At 34.7% G+C, this 16,672-nt stretch overlaps 1 protein-coding gene across 1 annotated transcript in view; it reads right to left on the bottom strand.

Annotated features, from left to right (window-relative positions):
- Positions 1–16,672, bottom strand: part of CBWD3 (COBW domain containing 3) — a 58,136-nt gene that overhangs the window by 27,031 nt on the left and 14,433 nt on the right. Inside the window, exons 6-7 of the mRNA XM_027839289.1 lie at positions 10,055–10,092; positions 4,104–4,150 (exon numbers count right to left, since the gene is read on the bottom strand). Coding sequence (XP_027695090.1) covers positions 4,104–4,150; positions 10,055–10,092 — 85 coding nt within the window. The remainder of the gene's footprint in view (positions 1–4,103; positions 4,151–10,054; positions 10,093–16,672) is intronic.

A 16,672-nucleotide genomic window follows, 5' to 3' on the forward strand; every position in this document is an offset into this window, starting at 1 on the left:
ATAACTATAGATTAGAGAAATGCAAATCAAAACAACTCTGAGGTACCACATCACACCTATCAGATTGGCTAACTTGACAAAACAGGGCAATGACAAATATTGGAGATGTAGGAAAATTGGAACATTAATGCATAATGTTGGTGGAGTTATGAAATGATCCATCCATTTTGCAGAGCAATTTGGAATTGTGCCCAAAGAGCTATAAAACTGTGCACACTCTTTGACGCAGCAATACCACTTCTGGAGCTGTATCCCAAAGAGATCATACAAATGGGAAAAGGACCCACATGTGCAAAAATATTTATAGCAGCTCTTTCTGTGGTGGCGAAGAATTGGAAATTGAGGGGAGGTCCATCAATTAGAGAATGGTTGAACAGATTGTGGTATATGAATGTAATGGAATACTACTGTGCTATAAGAAATGATGAGTGAGCAGACTTCAGAAAAACCTGGAAAGACTTGATGCTGAGTGACGTGAACAGAACCAGGAGAATATTGTACACAGTAACAGCCACGTTGTGCGATGACTAACTTTAGTTATATAGACTTAGCTCTTTTCAGCAATGCAAGGATCTAAGACACCTCCAAAAGTCTCACGATGGAAAATGCTATCCACATCCAGAGAAAGAACTATGGAGTCTGAATGCAGATGGAACATAATATTTGCTCTCCTCTTCTTTTCTTTTATCGTTTTGTTTCCTTTTTTTCTCATGGTTCCTCCTATTGGTTCTAATTCTTCTTTACAACATGATTAATGTGAAAAAATGTTTAATAGGAATGTATATGTAGAGCCTATATCAGATTGCATGCTGTGAGGGAGGTGGGAAGGGAGGAAGAGAAAATTTAAAACTCAAAAGCTTACGGAAATGAATGTTTAAAACTAAAAATTAATTAATTAAAAATAAATAAAAATAAAAATAAGAGTACAATTATATTCACTAAAATGTAATACTTAAGAAAGCAACAAATCATGGTTATTTGACTGCTTTTTTTTTTGGCTAGGCAGCTGGGGTTAAGTGACTTGCCCAGGGTCATACAGCTAGTTAAGTATCAAGTATCTGAGGCTGGATTTGAACTCAGGTCCTCCTGAGTCCAGAGCCAGTGCTCTATCCTCTGCGCTACCTACCTACCCTTATTTGACTGCATTTTAAAGGAATATTTCTCAGACCACCATTAACTATTATGAGGATAAGACAAAAATAGTAACAAGAAAAATACACTGTAGGCTCTTTGTCATCATCACAAAGAATTTAAGTACCTAACTATACAGGACACATACCTACTAATATTTTGATGTTTTAAAATACAGCGTACTCCAAAGAACTCCTAGAGCATCAGTAAATAACTTCCCCAAGGGGGCAGCTAGGTGGCGCAGTGGATAGAGCACCGGTCCTGAAGTAAGGAGGACCTGAGTTCAAATGTGACCTCAGACCAAACACTTGACACTCACTAGCTGTGTGACCTTGGGCAAGTCACTTAACCCCAATTGCCTTAAAAAAAAAAAAAAGAACTTCCTCAAGCTACTGTGCTCTCTCTATCCCATCACTGACAAATAGCATTCAAAATTCCTGTTACCATTTCTTTTCCAACTCATTTTTTAAATCTCCCAAATCACGCTTCCAACCCTGCCATTCTACCTCAGCTTACTTTATCAAAGATTACCAACAAATATTTAATTGTTAAGTTCAATGGCCATTTTTCAGCCTCCTTGCTCTAGCTTCCATGACACTGCTCTCTCCTGGCTCTCCTCAGAGACGTCTGACTACCCCTTCTCAGTCTCCTTTGCTAGACCATCATTTATATTGTTGCCCCTCCAAGGCTGAAGGGCTGACTTTCAACTTTATACTCTGTTCAGTGACAATCTCAACTATTCCTATGAATTCAATTACCATTTTGACAATGATTTTTCCCAAATCGCTATAAAACTATTGGACTCCATTTCTGTATTTCTGGCTGCCAGATGTCTCCACTGGATGCCCTGTTGGCCCTTCAAATTCAGCACATCAAAAATAGAACTCAAAAAAAAAAATAGAACTCATCATCTTCCCTCTAAAACCTACTCTTCGGGGGCAGCTAGGTGGCACAGTGGATAGAGGACTGGCCCTGGATTCAGGAGGACCTGAGTTCAAATCCGGCCTCAGACACATAACACTTACTAGCTGTCTGACCCTGGACAAGTCACTTAACCCCACTGCCTAACCAAAAAACAAACAAAAAAAAAGAACCAATTAAAAGCTACTCTTCATTCAGATCTGTTTATTGTAATGGGGCACCATCACCTTTCACGTTACCCAGATTTCTAACCTTTGACTCTTTCCCCTTTCTAACTATATTCAATATATCCAATCAGTTGCCAAGTACATTCTCAAAAAGAGCTCTCATCTCTGTCCATTTTCTCTACTCATAAAGCCACTACTTCAGTTCAAGACCCTTATAACCATTAAACTGAACTTTTGTTAATAGCTTGATCAGTATTCTCTCTATTAAGTCTCTCCCCTTTTCAATCCAGCTGCCAAATCATCATCTTAAGGTACAGTTCAATTAAAAAACCTTTGCTGGAACTCTGAGGTACCACCTCATACCTATCAGATTGGCTAATATGACAAAAAAGGAAAATGGTAAATGTTGGAGAAGATGTGGGAAAATTGGGACACTAATGCATTGTTGGTGATGGAGCTGTGAAATGATCCAACCATTCTAGAAAGCAATTTGGAACTATGCCCAAAGGGCTATAAAACTGTGCATACCCTTTGATTCTGCAGTACCACTACTAGGTCTGTATCCCAGAAAAATCATAAAAAAGGGAAAAGGACACACATGTACAAAAATATTTATAGCAGCTCTTATTGTGGTGGCCAAGAACTGGAAATTAAAAGGATGACCATCAATTGGGGAATGGCTGAACAAGCTGTGGTATGTGATTGTAATGGAATACTACTGTGCTGTAAGAAATGATGAACAGGCGTATTTCAGAAAAACCTGGAAAGACTTACATGAACTGATGCTGAGTGAAGTGAGCAGAACCAGAACACTGTACATAGTAATAGCAACTCTGAGATGATCAACTTTGACAGACTTAGCTCCTCTCAGTAATACAATGATCTAAGACAATTTCAAAAGATTTATGATGGAAAATGTTATCCACATCCAGAGAAAGAACTACGGAATCTGAACGCAGACCAAAGCACATTATTTTCTCTTTTTATTTTCTTCCTCATGGTTTTCCCCTTCTGCTCTGATTCTTCTTTCACAATATGACTAATGTGGAAATACGTTTAATATAATTGTACATGTATAGCCTACCTGAGATTGTCTGCCATCTTGGGGAAGGGGAGAGAGGGAGGGAGAAAAAAAATTGGAACTCAAAATCTTATAAAAGTGAATGTTGAAAATTATTTTTTATGTGTCATCGGAAAAAATAAAATACTATTAGGTGGGGAAAAAACAACCCCCCCCAAAAAAAAACCCTTTGTTGACTCCCTATGATCATCAGGATAAAATAAACTGGCTTTTAAGGCCTGCAGCCTTCTTTTTCATCTTAATTTCACACTATTCACCTTTATGCACTCTACATCCAAGCCAAAGTGGACCATTAGCTGTTTCCTGAACTCTTTCCAACAAGCATTCAAACAGGCCTTCCTCATGCCTCAAATGTACAGGCTTCTTCATTTCCACCTTCCAAGTTCATTTTCGTCCTTCAAATCAAAGCTGAGGTGTCATCTCCATGAAGCCTTCCTTGATTCACTTCCCCTCAAACTGCTATTAAAATGCTCTCCAACTTGAATTAATTTTAGGACACTGCTCCTTTACTCCTTTCATTCCCTAATGTGTATTATACTTGTCCCCAGAAGCATGACAATCTCCTTGAGAATAGGAAATGTTTCATTTTGTGGGGTTTTTTTTTGTCTGCCCAAGGCCTAGTATAATGCCTTTACCTAAAGATGTGTTAGTTTGAACAGAAAATAATAAGAACAGATACTTTTGTTGACACTTGATATTTCACAGTGTGCTTTTGTTCTCATTGTAAGGAATTTTTTTTTAGTTTACTACCAACCCATCTAAGCATCTTTTAAAGTTATGTGTATTGCAACTTCAATGAGTACCTCACTGCTTCATTGATCAGGCCATCTGCTTTTTCTTCCATTAAATGCTAAGAAAAAAAAGAGACAATATTTAAGATTACTTATTTGTCATAACATGAAAAAAATTATATCTAAATGTCAATACAAGACATTTTAATTTAGATTCCTTTATTATATTGCAAACGTTCAGTTAACAAACATAACTTTTACACCATGAAACCCTCCTTCGTCCAAGCTCATTAACTTTTCTTGATAATCATCCCAGGCCAAAGTATTTTTGTTTTCCTACATAACCTAAGATTTCTTATCTAGTATTAACACTGTTCACATATATAAAAATATTAGACTTGACTTTGGGGTTAGTCTTTTTTTTTAATGTACAACTTAGTCTCATTTTTTTAGGAGGGAGAGGAGAGTTATCCCTGAATTAAAAAAAAAACACAAACTGTAATACATTTGATATGTCAGTCACATTAGATTTTATAAAATCATTTAAATCTTAAATATCCCCAAAATGTTTGATGTATCTTAGGTGATTCCAGTGAATTTCATAGCCCAAGGGCTATGTGGACAGCTCGGTAGTGAAATGGATAGAGTGCCTGGCCTGGAGTCAGGAAGACTCATCTTACTGAGTTCAAATCTGTCCTCAGACACTTCACTTGCTGTTCGACCCTGGGCAAGACACTTAACCTTATTTACCTTGGTTTCCTCATCTGTAAAATAAGCTGAAGAAGGAAATGGCAAACTACTCCAGTATCTTTGCCAAGAAAACCCCAAACGTGGTCATAAGGATACAACTAAAACTACTGAACAACAACAAACTATTTCTAACTCATCTCATGCTTTATGGGAGGCAGAAACAAGCTTTAGGAAAGTGTACACTCAGGAGTGTGCTGACAAATGTTAAACAACCAACTCTTCAGGGAAAAAAAATTATTCACATCACACCCTTAAGTTTAATCTGCATTATTGACATTTTCTTAAGTCTAGATAATCAACAAAACAATAAATTGTCTTGATTTGTAGTACTTGCTGATTTCTGAGGTGTAAATGCTCACAACCAACATTTAACAGTAAGCCTCTGGTATGAAGTGACCAGCACACCACTCAACATATACTTTCTTTGATGCAAATTCCCATGTTAAAATCATGCAACCTGTATTACAGCCTAAAAGACTCTCTGGAACTTGTAATAAGCAGTATCTCTTATTGCAATACAAAAGGATTGAATCAAGGATATTATTCTAGTTAAGAGGTTTCATTAGGAGATACTCATTAAAGCTTGTTTCCTCATCTGTAAAATAAGAGTTGAACTAGATGACCTCAAAGGTTCCTCCCAATCCTAAATCTGGGAGCCTATGATTATATGACCCTCTTTGTAGCACTTTATTAAACAGATAGTATGACCACTCCCTTTTGCCCCTGTGGGCCATAATGTCCTCAGAAAACATTTGGGCATTTGCCCAGTAGATTATGGAATAACATTCATTTCTCCAAGGAGAAGCTAAGTTTCAGCTCTCTCACCTATCTTCATATGACTAAAGTCATAAAGCCCAGGAAACTTGTTAAAAATTCTGTTTCTACTCTCCTCTGCTTCCCCTAGAAGCACCCAAATGTGAACTGATATCATAGGAATCTGGTTACTTAGACTGAATTTTAGGGATACTTAAAGCCTACTTTTCTCACCCAGCTAGGACTCCATATTATGAATATAATAAGAATTCATGGAATGAATGAACAAATTAAAATGAGAAGACTGTGATTTAAATTACTGAAAACTAGTCATATTTACACAATGTTACATGAATGTTAACAATTGCATGCCTATTTACAAACACTGAACAAACTGGATCTGAACCTACTTTCACAGAACAGGGAATATTTTTCAAGTTAGGTCTGAGATTCATGGGAAAATCTATTTTAGATTAGTTTGACATTTTTTATAGTAATAAAATTAATATTCTAGTTTGCTGACTTGGGATAAGTAAGGAATTGTTTCCCCCAAAGCCTGTCAAAATTTCTGCTGATTTCAGGCTATCTTTCTTTGGGGGACAAACACCACACATATTAACAAGTGCCATTCTATTAGAGTGGTTTTGGGCAATTCATGTTGCCTCTGTTTCCTCACCTGTAAGATGACGGGGTTGGATTAGATGACCTGGAAGATTTTTTCCAGCTTTGGGAGTCTATGTTACTATGAAAATTAAAGACAAATTGATCTCTGTATTGGAAGCCAAATAAACATAGTTTTTATATAATCTAATGTACCACTATTAGGTAAACTTAAGAAACTTTTTAATGTACCAAAAAATACTGCATGTTTTAAAAATCGTATTTTCTTGTAATCATTGACAACTTGAGCTATTCCAAATAGCAATTCCATTTTATCAAATATTAAGATGTCCAGTTAAATATACTATGGTTACATCCACAGCTAAGCAAACCATTCATGCTGCAATGTGGATAGTGATAATTTTTTTTCTGTGTGAAAAATTTTACATGATAAACATATTCACATATCCCTATTCATGTAACAGAAAATATACCTTTAATTTTTTTTTTATTTTGCCACATTATTTATGAAAAATATCTGCAAAATGCTGTTTTCCTTAAATTTTTATGTTTTTCAAAATTTGATACTGCTGACTTGTCTGTGTATTTATGGCAGAATGCTTCTTAGCTTTTGTTTAAAAATCACTAAGAGGGGCAAATAGGTGGCGCAATGGTAGAGCACTGGCCCTGGAGTCAGGAGGACCTGAGTTCAAATCCAGCCTCAGACACATAACAGTCACTAGCTGTGTGACTCTGGGCAAGTCACTTAACCCCAATTGCCCTCACCAAAAAAAAAAAAAAAAAAAAAGAATCACTAAGACAAGGATTATTTCAGTATAAAACAAATTATAAAGTAAGATTTTTTGCCTTGTGAATTACTATATAGAAAGTGAGTTAATAAGATGGCACATAGTTCTATCACAGAGTTATAATAGTATAGTATTTTGAAAATACTAATTAATCAGGAGTAAAGAAATAAGGACAGCTTAGAAAATAACACATTTAATTTGTTGTATAGAAAGAGGGAAGAGCAAAATGGTGCAGATTCAGAGTTATACAGGCAATCCCTTTTTTTCTGCTCTGCTTTATATGTGGAAATGCTCATCTTATTTAAAGTTTAAGTTCAGAATAAAAATAAATTTTTTAAAAAAGAATGTAAGTAACTGGAAACTTGAGTCGGTGACCATCAGCTGGGGAATAACTGAAAAAGTGATGGCATATAAATGTGACAGAATACTACTGTGCTGTAAAAATGATGACAAGGATAGTTTTAGAGAAACCTGGGAAGACTTGTATGAATTGATGCAGAGTAAAGTGAGCAGAATCAGAACAATTTATTAATAATACTACTGTTGAAAAAACTGAAAAATTTAGGAATTTTAATCAAGGAAATGACCAGCCACAATTCCAAAGAACTCATGATGAAGCATGCTGCCTTCTTCCCAATAAGAAGTGGAGGACTCTGGGTGCAGATTGAGACATGTTCTGGGATATGACCAGTGCGGTTTTTTTTTTTTTGCTTGACTATGCATGTCTAACAACAAGGGTTTTGTTTTTCTTTGTTCCTCAATCAGGAGGTAGAGGGGAAGGTGGAAGAGAGAGAAGACAGATTTTTGTTTATAAAAAAAAATTAATAAAAAAAAAATGCAAACTCCTGAAGGCAGGAGCAACTAGTTTCACATTTGTATTTGTAACCCTTGCTCTCAGCTTAGTGCTTTGTACATAGTAAGTGATTAACAATTTTTTTCATTAAAAAAAAAGATTGCTTACCAAATGCTTTTTCATTATAGAAATATTAACTATCCCATAAGAGCTTGATGTTATCCTCTAATTCTCTAGTCTCTACCACTTTATAGAAAGCAATAAACCAGAAAAGTTTGGTCTTAAAGTCTTAAAAATATAAATCAAGAGTTCTAAAAAATACTTTCAAAAGCAAGCAAAATTTATTCAGGATTTTTTATACTGTATCTAAATGTAGTTATGGTAAAAGGGGTGAATATAGGCAGAACTGTAATTACGAAGGATATCAGAAAAATAACCTTTTTTCTTCCCACAACCCTCATCCCAATTTCTTTGAAAATAGTTGATCTGAAAATATAGGACATACTCATGTCCACTTTATGTACAACAAAACCAAAATAGTACACTGTACTCAATTTGAATACTACAGCAACAGGCTTCCATTTTTAAATGGATATAACAGAATAATGCTGGCATTCTTTTAAGTTGATAAAAGAAAATTCTACTTATACTGACAATAGTAAAGAACACCTTTTGTGAACGTCTGGAAGATTTATTTCCAAAAGAATTCTCACCAATGTGTACAGACTCTGATGTTTGCCAAAGGGTTAAAAATAAGAGGGAGAGAAAGAAATTTCTTATGCAAAGTGATCCATTATTACATATGGAGAAGGTAACACATTCAATTCAGTCTAACATCTCATCTTAACAAGAGGGAGGAAAAAACCACTTTGTGGCAACTAAAATAGGAAAGACTACAATGGCATCTTCAACACTGTCAGGAAGGCTACCAGGTCAACTATAAAAATCTATAACAGTTTAAAATTGATTTGGTTAATAACAGAGTTGACTACAATAGAAATAAATCAACTGTCAAATATGTCAGCATAAAAGACAGGAAACCTTTCTTTTCCAATAGGTTGGTTATTTATCTAATGCTACTTGAGGTTTTTTTTTAAATCCCTATTGTATAATATCCGTTTATTTTCCTGCCTTTTTCTAATCCAAACTGTTTTCTGACTGAATTGCTTCAACAGCTTGTGCAATAACAGGAGAACTAAAAAGAAACCTCTCTCTTGACCTTTTCTCTAGAACTCTCCACTTACTGATTCTCTTGCATTAAATGTTGTCAGATTTGTAGAAGTGAAAAGAACAATGTCAGTGGGCTGGGTGGCAGGTCCTGAGAGTGGAGAGCTGTCATTGTAAGTTGTCCATTCCTTTGCCCATGATTAAAAAATGAATATTTCAGATCACTGGGTGACAATCCCATTACAGTGATAGCCCATGATATCAATTACAACTTCAGTTTCAATTTGGCTGCCTGGCCACAGGGTACCATTTCTCTGCTATCCTGGTGATGGGCCGGGTCTGTGAAGCATGACACCCTTAAATTGCTGCCTATTATCCTGGTGTCATTACTGGTAGAGCCTCAGAATTCTTTGAATTACAAGCAGCTGCTGAGGTTAAGCTTTGCAACTACAGGAACTGGACAAGTTAGCAAATTCTTTATACAAAGCAAAAGTTATTTGTCTGGCATATAACCAAGGAAATTCAAAGTTTCTATTATCCTGACAGTATGTTAGTTTTGTACAAGTATATTAATTTAATAATTTAAGAGTTTTTATTGAGGTGGCAAAAACATTAAGTATTTACTGTATTTGCATGATTCAAAATTTGACCCCAACAGTTGGCCTACCAATATAACCCATTTGCCCCTTTTCCTTGCCAAGATGTAGATCCAAATTTAAACAGTTATGAGGCACACTTACACTGCTAAACAATTATGAAGCATACATAGTTTATGGTAATATGGTACATTTCTACTAAATACGCAAAAAGAATAATAAATATCCTTGGAATATAATCTTACAGGAGAGTGATGTTTTCCCCACAGGTTTCCAAATCAATATAATCCAACTTTACAATAAAAACAAGTTTACTTGTAGCATACATTGCACCTGCACATTTCACTGCTTTTGCACATCCCAATAAAGTTTTTATTATGATATCATGAATTCAAAAATAGTCCTTCAATAGATGAAATTTTTCTGAACATTATAGAACCTCAGATATTTTCTGTGTTCTTAAATCATCTGGAAGCAAAATGAATGATCAAGAAATCAAGTATACTTCATGTTATTCAACAGAGTATGGAATTCTGTTCTGCCTTTTCATCTTACCTTCAATCCATATTTTGAATCCACAACAGATACAATTCCTGCAAAAAAGGGAAAATACACTTAAAGCTATTACCTTAAAAAAAAATGCTACGTAAAATGACTTAACTGACTAGCTCAACTTGAAGATGAAAATAAAAACTATCCCCTTTTCTCAATTCAGAATTTCACACAATGCTACTTTTTTTGGGGGGGGGGGGTGATCAAAACCTGTGATTTAATTAATTGGGGAGCTCCTCAGTATAAAAACTTCCTTTACCAGGTTGCACTGAAGATCAGCAATTGGAAAAAAAACTAAAGTCTGAATCGGCATTGAGAGAACGTAAATGACTTGTCATCGGTCAACCTATCTAGTAATGTGTCAAAGGCAAGTCTTGCACTGACACCTTCTAACTCTAAGACTGGTTCCATTTCTACTATTCTACGCAGATACTCAATAGTATAACTGAACAATACTTTTTTCTCTCTTTTGTTAATTTTACCATATAATTTATTTCTACTTATTATTTCACATTATTAAAGGTGATAGTATTAAGCCATAATGTTCTAAAGAAATAATCCTTTCAATAAAAAATTTACTTTTGTCAAAATGAAAAGTAAAGCCCATATAGTGGATATGAGGGCCATACTTTCTCCCAAGACATATTTTTGAAAATTCTAATTTTTCTGAATACCAAAATCTTTAGGTTATGTTATGAAAACATCTAAGTCTCAAACCAAACATTTCAGTTGTTCAACAAGTATGTTTAACAAAGCTTAAGTAATACCATTAATAACAAACAGAATTACAAGGAAGAGAAAGCAGTAGAATGAATATAAGAAGTTAAACCGTACCATGTCACATGCATCTTGACAGACACGTAAATGGTGAAAAGACTTTACCACTTTTTCCTCCACAAAACATTTTAAAACACAGGTTCTTAATTTTTTGTGTCATGGGCAACTTGGGCAGTCAAGTGAAGCCTATGGAGACCTTCTTAATGTTTTTAAATTCATAAAAAAAATACAAAGGCTTACCAAAGAAACCAACTATACTGATAGATAGTTACTAAAAGACTTTCGAAAACAAGTTCACAGACCCTAGGTTAAGAAGCTCTGGTTTAGGAGGACCTGAGTTCAAATCCAGCCTCAGGCCAAACATTTGACCTTACTAGCTGTGTGACCCTGGGCAAGTCACTTAATCCCAAATGCCTAAAAATTTAAAAAAAAAAATTATTAAAAAAAAAAGCAGCAGCAGCTTTGGTTTAAAGCAGGAATGGAGGAAGAGAAGAAAGGAGGAGCTAAACTACTTAAATTATAACCAGCTCCTAATTTAGCCAGACTAATGGGTTGTTGACAATCTTCAAATCCGTTTATTTTAGTATGGAATGTATAAGACCTTCCTATAGCAGATCGCCTTTCATTGTGCTTGGTTTAGGCACAGGGACAGGGACTGGAGCTGGACATGTGATTTTTTTGGTGTGGGTAATTCTCCCAGGAGGGAACTCTCTACACAGCTCAGAACCTTCTCTACAACTTAGAGCTTGAAAGAACTGCCCAGAGCACAAGTGCTCTGTGGGTGCCCTGCGCCCTGGATAACACAGCCAGGATGAGTCAGAGACAGGCCGCAAACCTAGGTCTTCTTGACTCTATGGCTGGTTATCTCTCCAATGTATGGACTTAGGTAAAAGCAGCATAAAAAGCCAAAGGAATATTACTGACATGCAAGTAAGAAGTATTTTAAATGATACTATTGAAGAGTGAACAAATTAAATACATCAGAAAACATGATCTAATATATTATATGTGCCTGAGCCCAACATAATTTCCCCTAAAAAAATCACAGGACTCGGATTTGGAAGGGTCAGTTTACAAATTATTAATCTCCATCCTTTACTATGCAGATCAGGAAACTGAAGTGCAGGAAGGGAAGTGAATTGGTCAATGTCAAACAGACAGCAACAGAGCTAAGTTTCAAATAAAGGTCTCCTCTACCTCCAAATTCAGTGATCTTTTCATTATGTCACATTATTTTTCTATCAGGAGGAGCTAAGAGGCTGCAAAAAAAAGACAGTCTCTTCCAAAAAAAAGTATGCAAAAAAATATACAGAGTAATAAAAATTTACCCAAAAAGGAAATAAAAAAATAAGAGGATAGATCTAAAGTTTTTTGCATGTATCACAGAAAATCTGAAACAGTTCAAGATGTATAAACAACATTAGATACCCTGAAATGGTTAGGTGACACATTTAAATTACTCAAGTAAAAATAAACAGTGGCCAAAAAAAAAACCACAAAAGGAAATTTTCAAAAAGTTTGTGGAAGCTAAAAAAAAAATCACAGGAACAACTGAAGCTAAAATTAGAAGATATTTAACATTAAGAGAAAATTGGGAAAATGGACCAAAAATGGAAAATAATTCAGCAAATTTATTTCAATTTAAAAACATTTATTAAGTCCCTACTATTTACCAGGCACTGTACTAGGTGCTAGGATAGATAAAAAGACAAAAATTAAGTAGTCCATGCCCATGGGTGGCTTACACATGTAAACAGACATAAAATAATCTGAGGCAGAAAGCATCAACAATCAGAGGGATAAGAAAACATTTCAGAGAAGAGATGATAGCTATTATAGGACTTTAAGGTTTGTAAAGCACTTTACAAATATTATTTCATTTGATCACAACCACAAACCTATGAGGTAGGTGCTATTAATGCTCCCATTTTACAGATAAAGAAAATGAGGCCAAGATTCAAAATGGATAATTTCCATTATATTAAATTGAAAAGCTTTTTTTTTTTAAGTTTTTAGGCAATTGGGGTTAAGTGACTTGCCCAGGGTCACATAGCTAATAAGTGGAAAGTGTTTGGTCTGAGGCTGGATTTGAACTCAGGTCCTCCTGATTTCAGGGCCACTGCTCTATCCACTGTGCCACCTAGCTGCCCCTGAAAAGTTTTTGTACAAATAAAACCATTGTAGCCAAGATTAGAAAGAAAGCAGAAAACTGGGGGGAAAAATTTATACACAGTTTCCTGACAAAGGTCTTATATCTCAAATACATAGAGAACTCTGTCAAAGTTATAAGAATATGAGTCATTCCCCAATTGATAAATGGTCAAAGGATATGAACAGGAAGTTTTTTGATGAAGAAATCAAAGTTCTATATAGTCATATGAAAAAATGCTCTAAATCTTTGTTGATTAGAGAAATGCAAATAAAAACAACTTTGAGATATCATTCAAACCTATCAAATGACAAATGTTGGAAGGGATGTGGAAAAATTTGGACACTAAATGCACTACTGGTAGAACTGTGAACTGATCCAACCATTCTGGAGAATAATCTGAAAATACGCCTAAAGAGTTATAAAACTGTACATACTCTTTGATCCAGCAATACCACTATTAGATCTGTTTCCCAAGGTGATCAGGGAAAAAGGAAAAAAAAAAAACCTATATATTCTAAAATATAACAACTCTGCTTGTGGTGGCAAAGAACTGGAAACTGATGGGATGCCCATCAATTGGGGAATGGCTAAATAAGTTGTAGTACATGATTGTGATGGAATGCTATTGTGCTATAAGAAATGATGAGCAGGGTTATTTTAGAAAAACGTGGAAAGACTTGCATGAATTAATGAAAGTGAAATGAGCAGAACCAAGACAACATTGTACACAGCAATATTATTCAAAGAATAACTGGATGACTAAGCTATTCTGCGTATTACAAATACTCAAATACTACGAAGGAAGATGGTATCCAGCTCCAGAGAAAAAACTGATAAAGAGAAGTATGCATCGTATGGTTTTATATACATACATACATATATACGTGTATGCCTGTGTATGTGTGCGCGTGTGAAATAGTGGCCTTCTCTAGGGTGAGGTGGAGAAGAAAGAAGGGTGACAGTGCAGAACTTACAATATAACCAAAAAAACGAAAAAAAAAATTTTAAATATATACTATATATGGTAGTCCTGAGACCAAAAAGTTTGAGAACTACTGTCATAGAATATGCATGCAAATTGATGATGTTACCTTCATCACAAAGAAGAAAAAGGCAAGTTTAGAAATGCAGAAATATTATACACTAGACATTTATGGGTCATAATACAATAAAGTTAGTAGTGAATAACTATACTAAAAAATATAAGTCCCTGAGGAAACAATAATAACTGATATTTATATATCACTTTTAAGGTCTGAAAAGTGTTAAATATATTATCTGATTGGAAACTGGGAGTGATTCAACAATGTCTGGGCTACAGAGGAAATTATAAAAATAAGAGTTTATGCCCAGAAACAATTACAACAGAGCTATGTGGAATGATATGGTAGATAAAGCTGGCCTTACACTGCAGAAGGTCTGGATTCTAGTCCTCCCTCTGATACCTTCCTCACCAGCTGTGTGGTCCCAGAAAAACCACTTCACATCTCAATGTACCAGGCAACTCTCTAAGGCTGTAAAATGAAGACCAACTGAAGATTTGCACTGGTAAAGGGAGTTTTCTGCACCAACGAAATTCCAGGTTCAGGAAAAAAATCAAGGTCTATGGAATGCAACCAATGTAGTACCAAGACATAAATTCATAATGCTGAATTACTATTTATTAAGAAATGGAAACTTATCAAAGCAAGTTTAGTTAAACCTAGAAAAGAAACGAGAGATTCATAAAACTAAAAATGAGAAGACAATCTAACTGATCAACAAAAACAAGTAATTTCTAAGGATGAAAGAAACTGATAAATTAGTAAGTCTAATTAAAAGAAAACTAACTAAAATGAAAAATAAGATTATTTATTGCTAACAAATTTGAGAATTTTTAAAAATGAAGTTATTCACAAAAATGTAAAGTTATTCACAAAAATATTTACAAAATTAACAAACCAAGAAGGAAATAACCCAAATAGACCAATTTCAGAAGGAAGAATCAAGGAGAGCATTAAAGACCTGTCCCGCAAAAAAAGTATCAGTACCAACTAAATTTTTGTAGAACCAAAAATTCCTATGCTATTTCTAAACAAAGAAAGTCACTATCCTGTTTTCTGGTCTAATGAAGCAAAGTTTTAGTCTCTAATTCAAACAAAAATGAGACCCCAAAAGGCCTTAATGAACTGACACAAAAATATTAAATAAAATACTTGGGAAAAAAAGTGGGCAACTACAGGTGTGGAACATTACATATGTCAGACTATTTTTTTTTCTTCTAGGTTTTGGCTCATTCTGTTCAACCTTTTCCCCTCTACTTTATTTTTTGTTATAAGAGATGACTTTCTGGGAAGATGAGAGGAACATACTGAGAAACAGAAGTGATATAAAAACAGAATATATCAATAATACTTTCTTTTCAAAATAAACTTTTGCAAACAGAATATAGGAATACATCAAGGAAATTAGCTATCTGGATTTCCAAAATCTAAATTATGATTGGCAAAAAAAGGTTTAATGACAATCAATATAATAAATCATACAAAAAAAAAAAACCTATGTCATTAAATGCAGAAAAAGATTTCAATATGAAATCTTTGAACTCAGGTCTTCCTGACTCTAAGGTCAGACCTCTATCCACTGCGCCACCTAGCTGTCCCTATACTTCATTTTAATTGAAAAAGTAGATAGAGCACCAGCCCTGAAGTCAGGAGGACCTGAGTTCAAATCTGACCTCAGACCAAACACTTGACACTTACTAGTTGTGTGACCCTTGGCAAGTCACTTAACCCCAATTGCCTAAAAATAAAAAAATAAAAAAAATAATAAATTTAGAAAAAGTAGAAACTGAAGAAAAAAGAATGGCCTTTTTCTCATGTTGTGGGGAGGAGAGAAATTTTTATCAAATGAAAAAAATTATTCAAGATATAACAAATAGATCTGAAAAAATAAAAGAATTGTGCAGAACAAGGTCTCTGTCTCTCAAAAAAAAAAAAACAGACTGGGAAAAATTATTTGCAGTAAATATTATTTGATACCAAAAACGTTTAAGATCCTCAAGGTAGGTAATACGAACTTTTTTAGATAAATTATTATAGAGGATTCTTCTTTGAAGAAGAGGAGTAAAAGACACCGCATGATAGGAAGAGAATTTGGGCTAAAGGTAAGACAAGAATGATGGACGGCACATGGAAAGTCAGCGCAGATGGATCCCTGTGGTAAAATGATGGGCAGATATGGACAAGGGGTGCCCAGGATGAGTTGGTAGAGATAAGCTAAGATCTGCAGCACTGGAGGACTCCTGAACTGATGCCATCACAGATTCATTTGAAAATTTGGGCATAGAGAAATTGCAAAGTGGTGAAATGACATGAACAAGCATAGAAATAAAAATTATAGAAATAAAAATTGCTAATAAACATGGGAAAAGTTGATCAGATTCCCTAATAATCAGAAAAAATTCAAATAAAAACTGTAAGATACTACTCAACATACATCAAATTGGAAAAATATATATAATATGTATACACACACAAATTCAATGTTGATGAGACAATTTTGAGTAGTTTATTAACATTTATGACATTGTTGATGGAACTGTTAACTTAATGGTACAAATTCTTAGGAGGGTAATTTGATACTATAAAGTAAGGTATAAAACTGACCATATCCTTTTAACCCAAAGATTTCAGTGCTGGGACTATAGCCTA

The sequence above is a fragment of the Vombatus ursinus genome, unplaced genomic scaffold (assembly GCF_900497805.2).
Source record: "Vombatus ursinus unplaced genomic scaffold, bare-nosed wombat genome assembly UNPS02014832.1, whole genome shotgun sequence".
Taxonomy (NCBI): Eukaryota; Metazoa; Chordata; class Mammalia; order Diprotodontia; family Vombatidae; genus Vombatus; species Vombatus ursinus.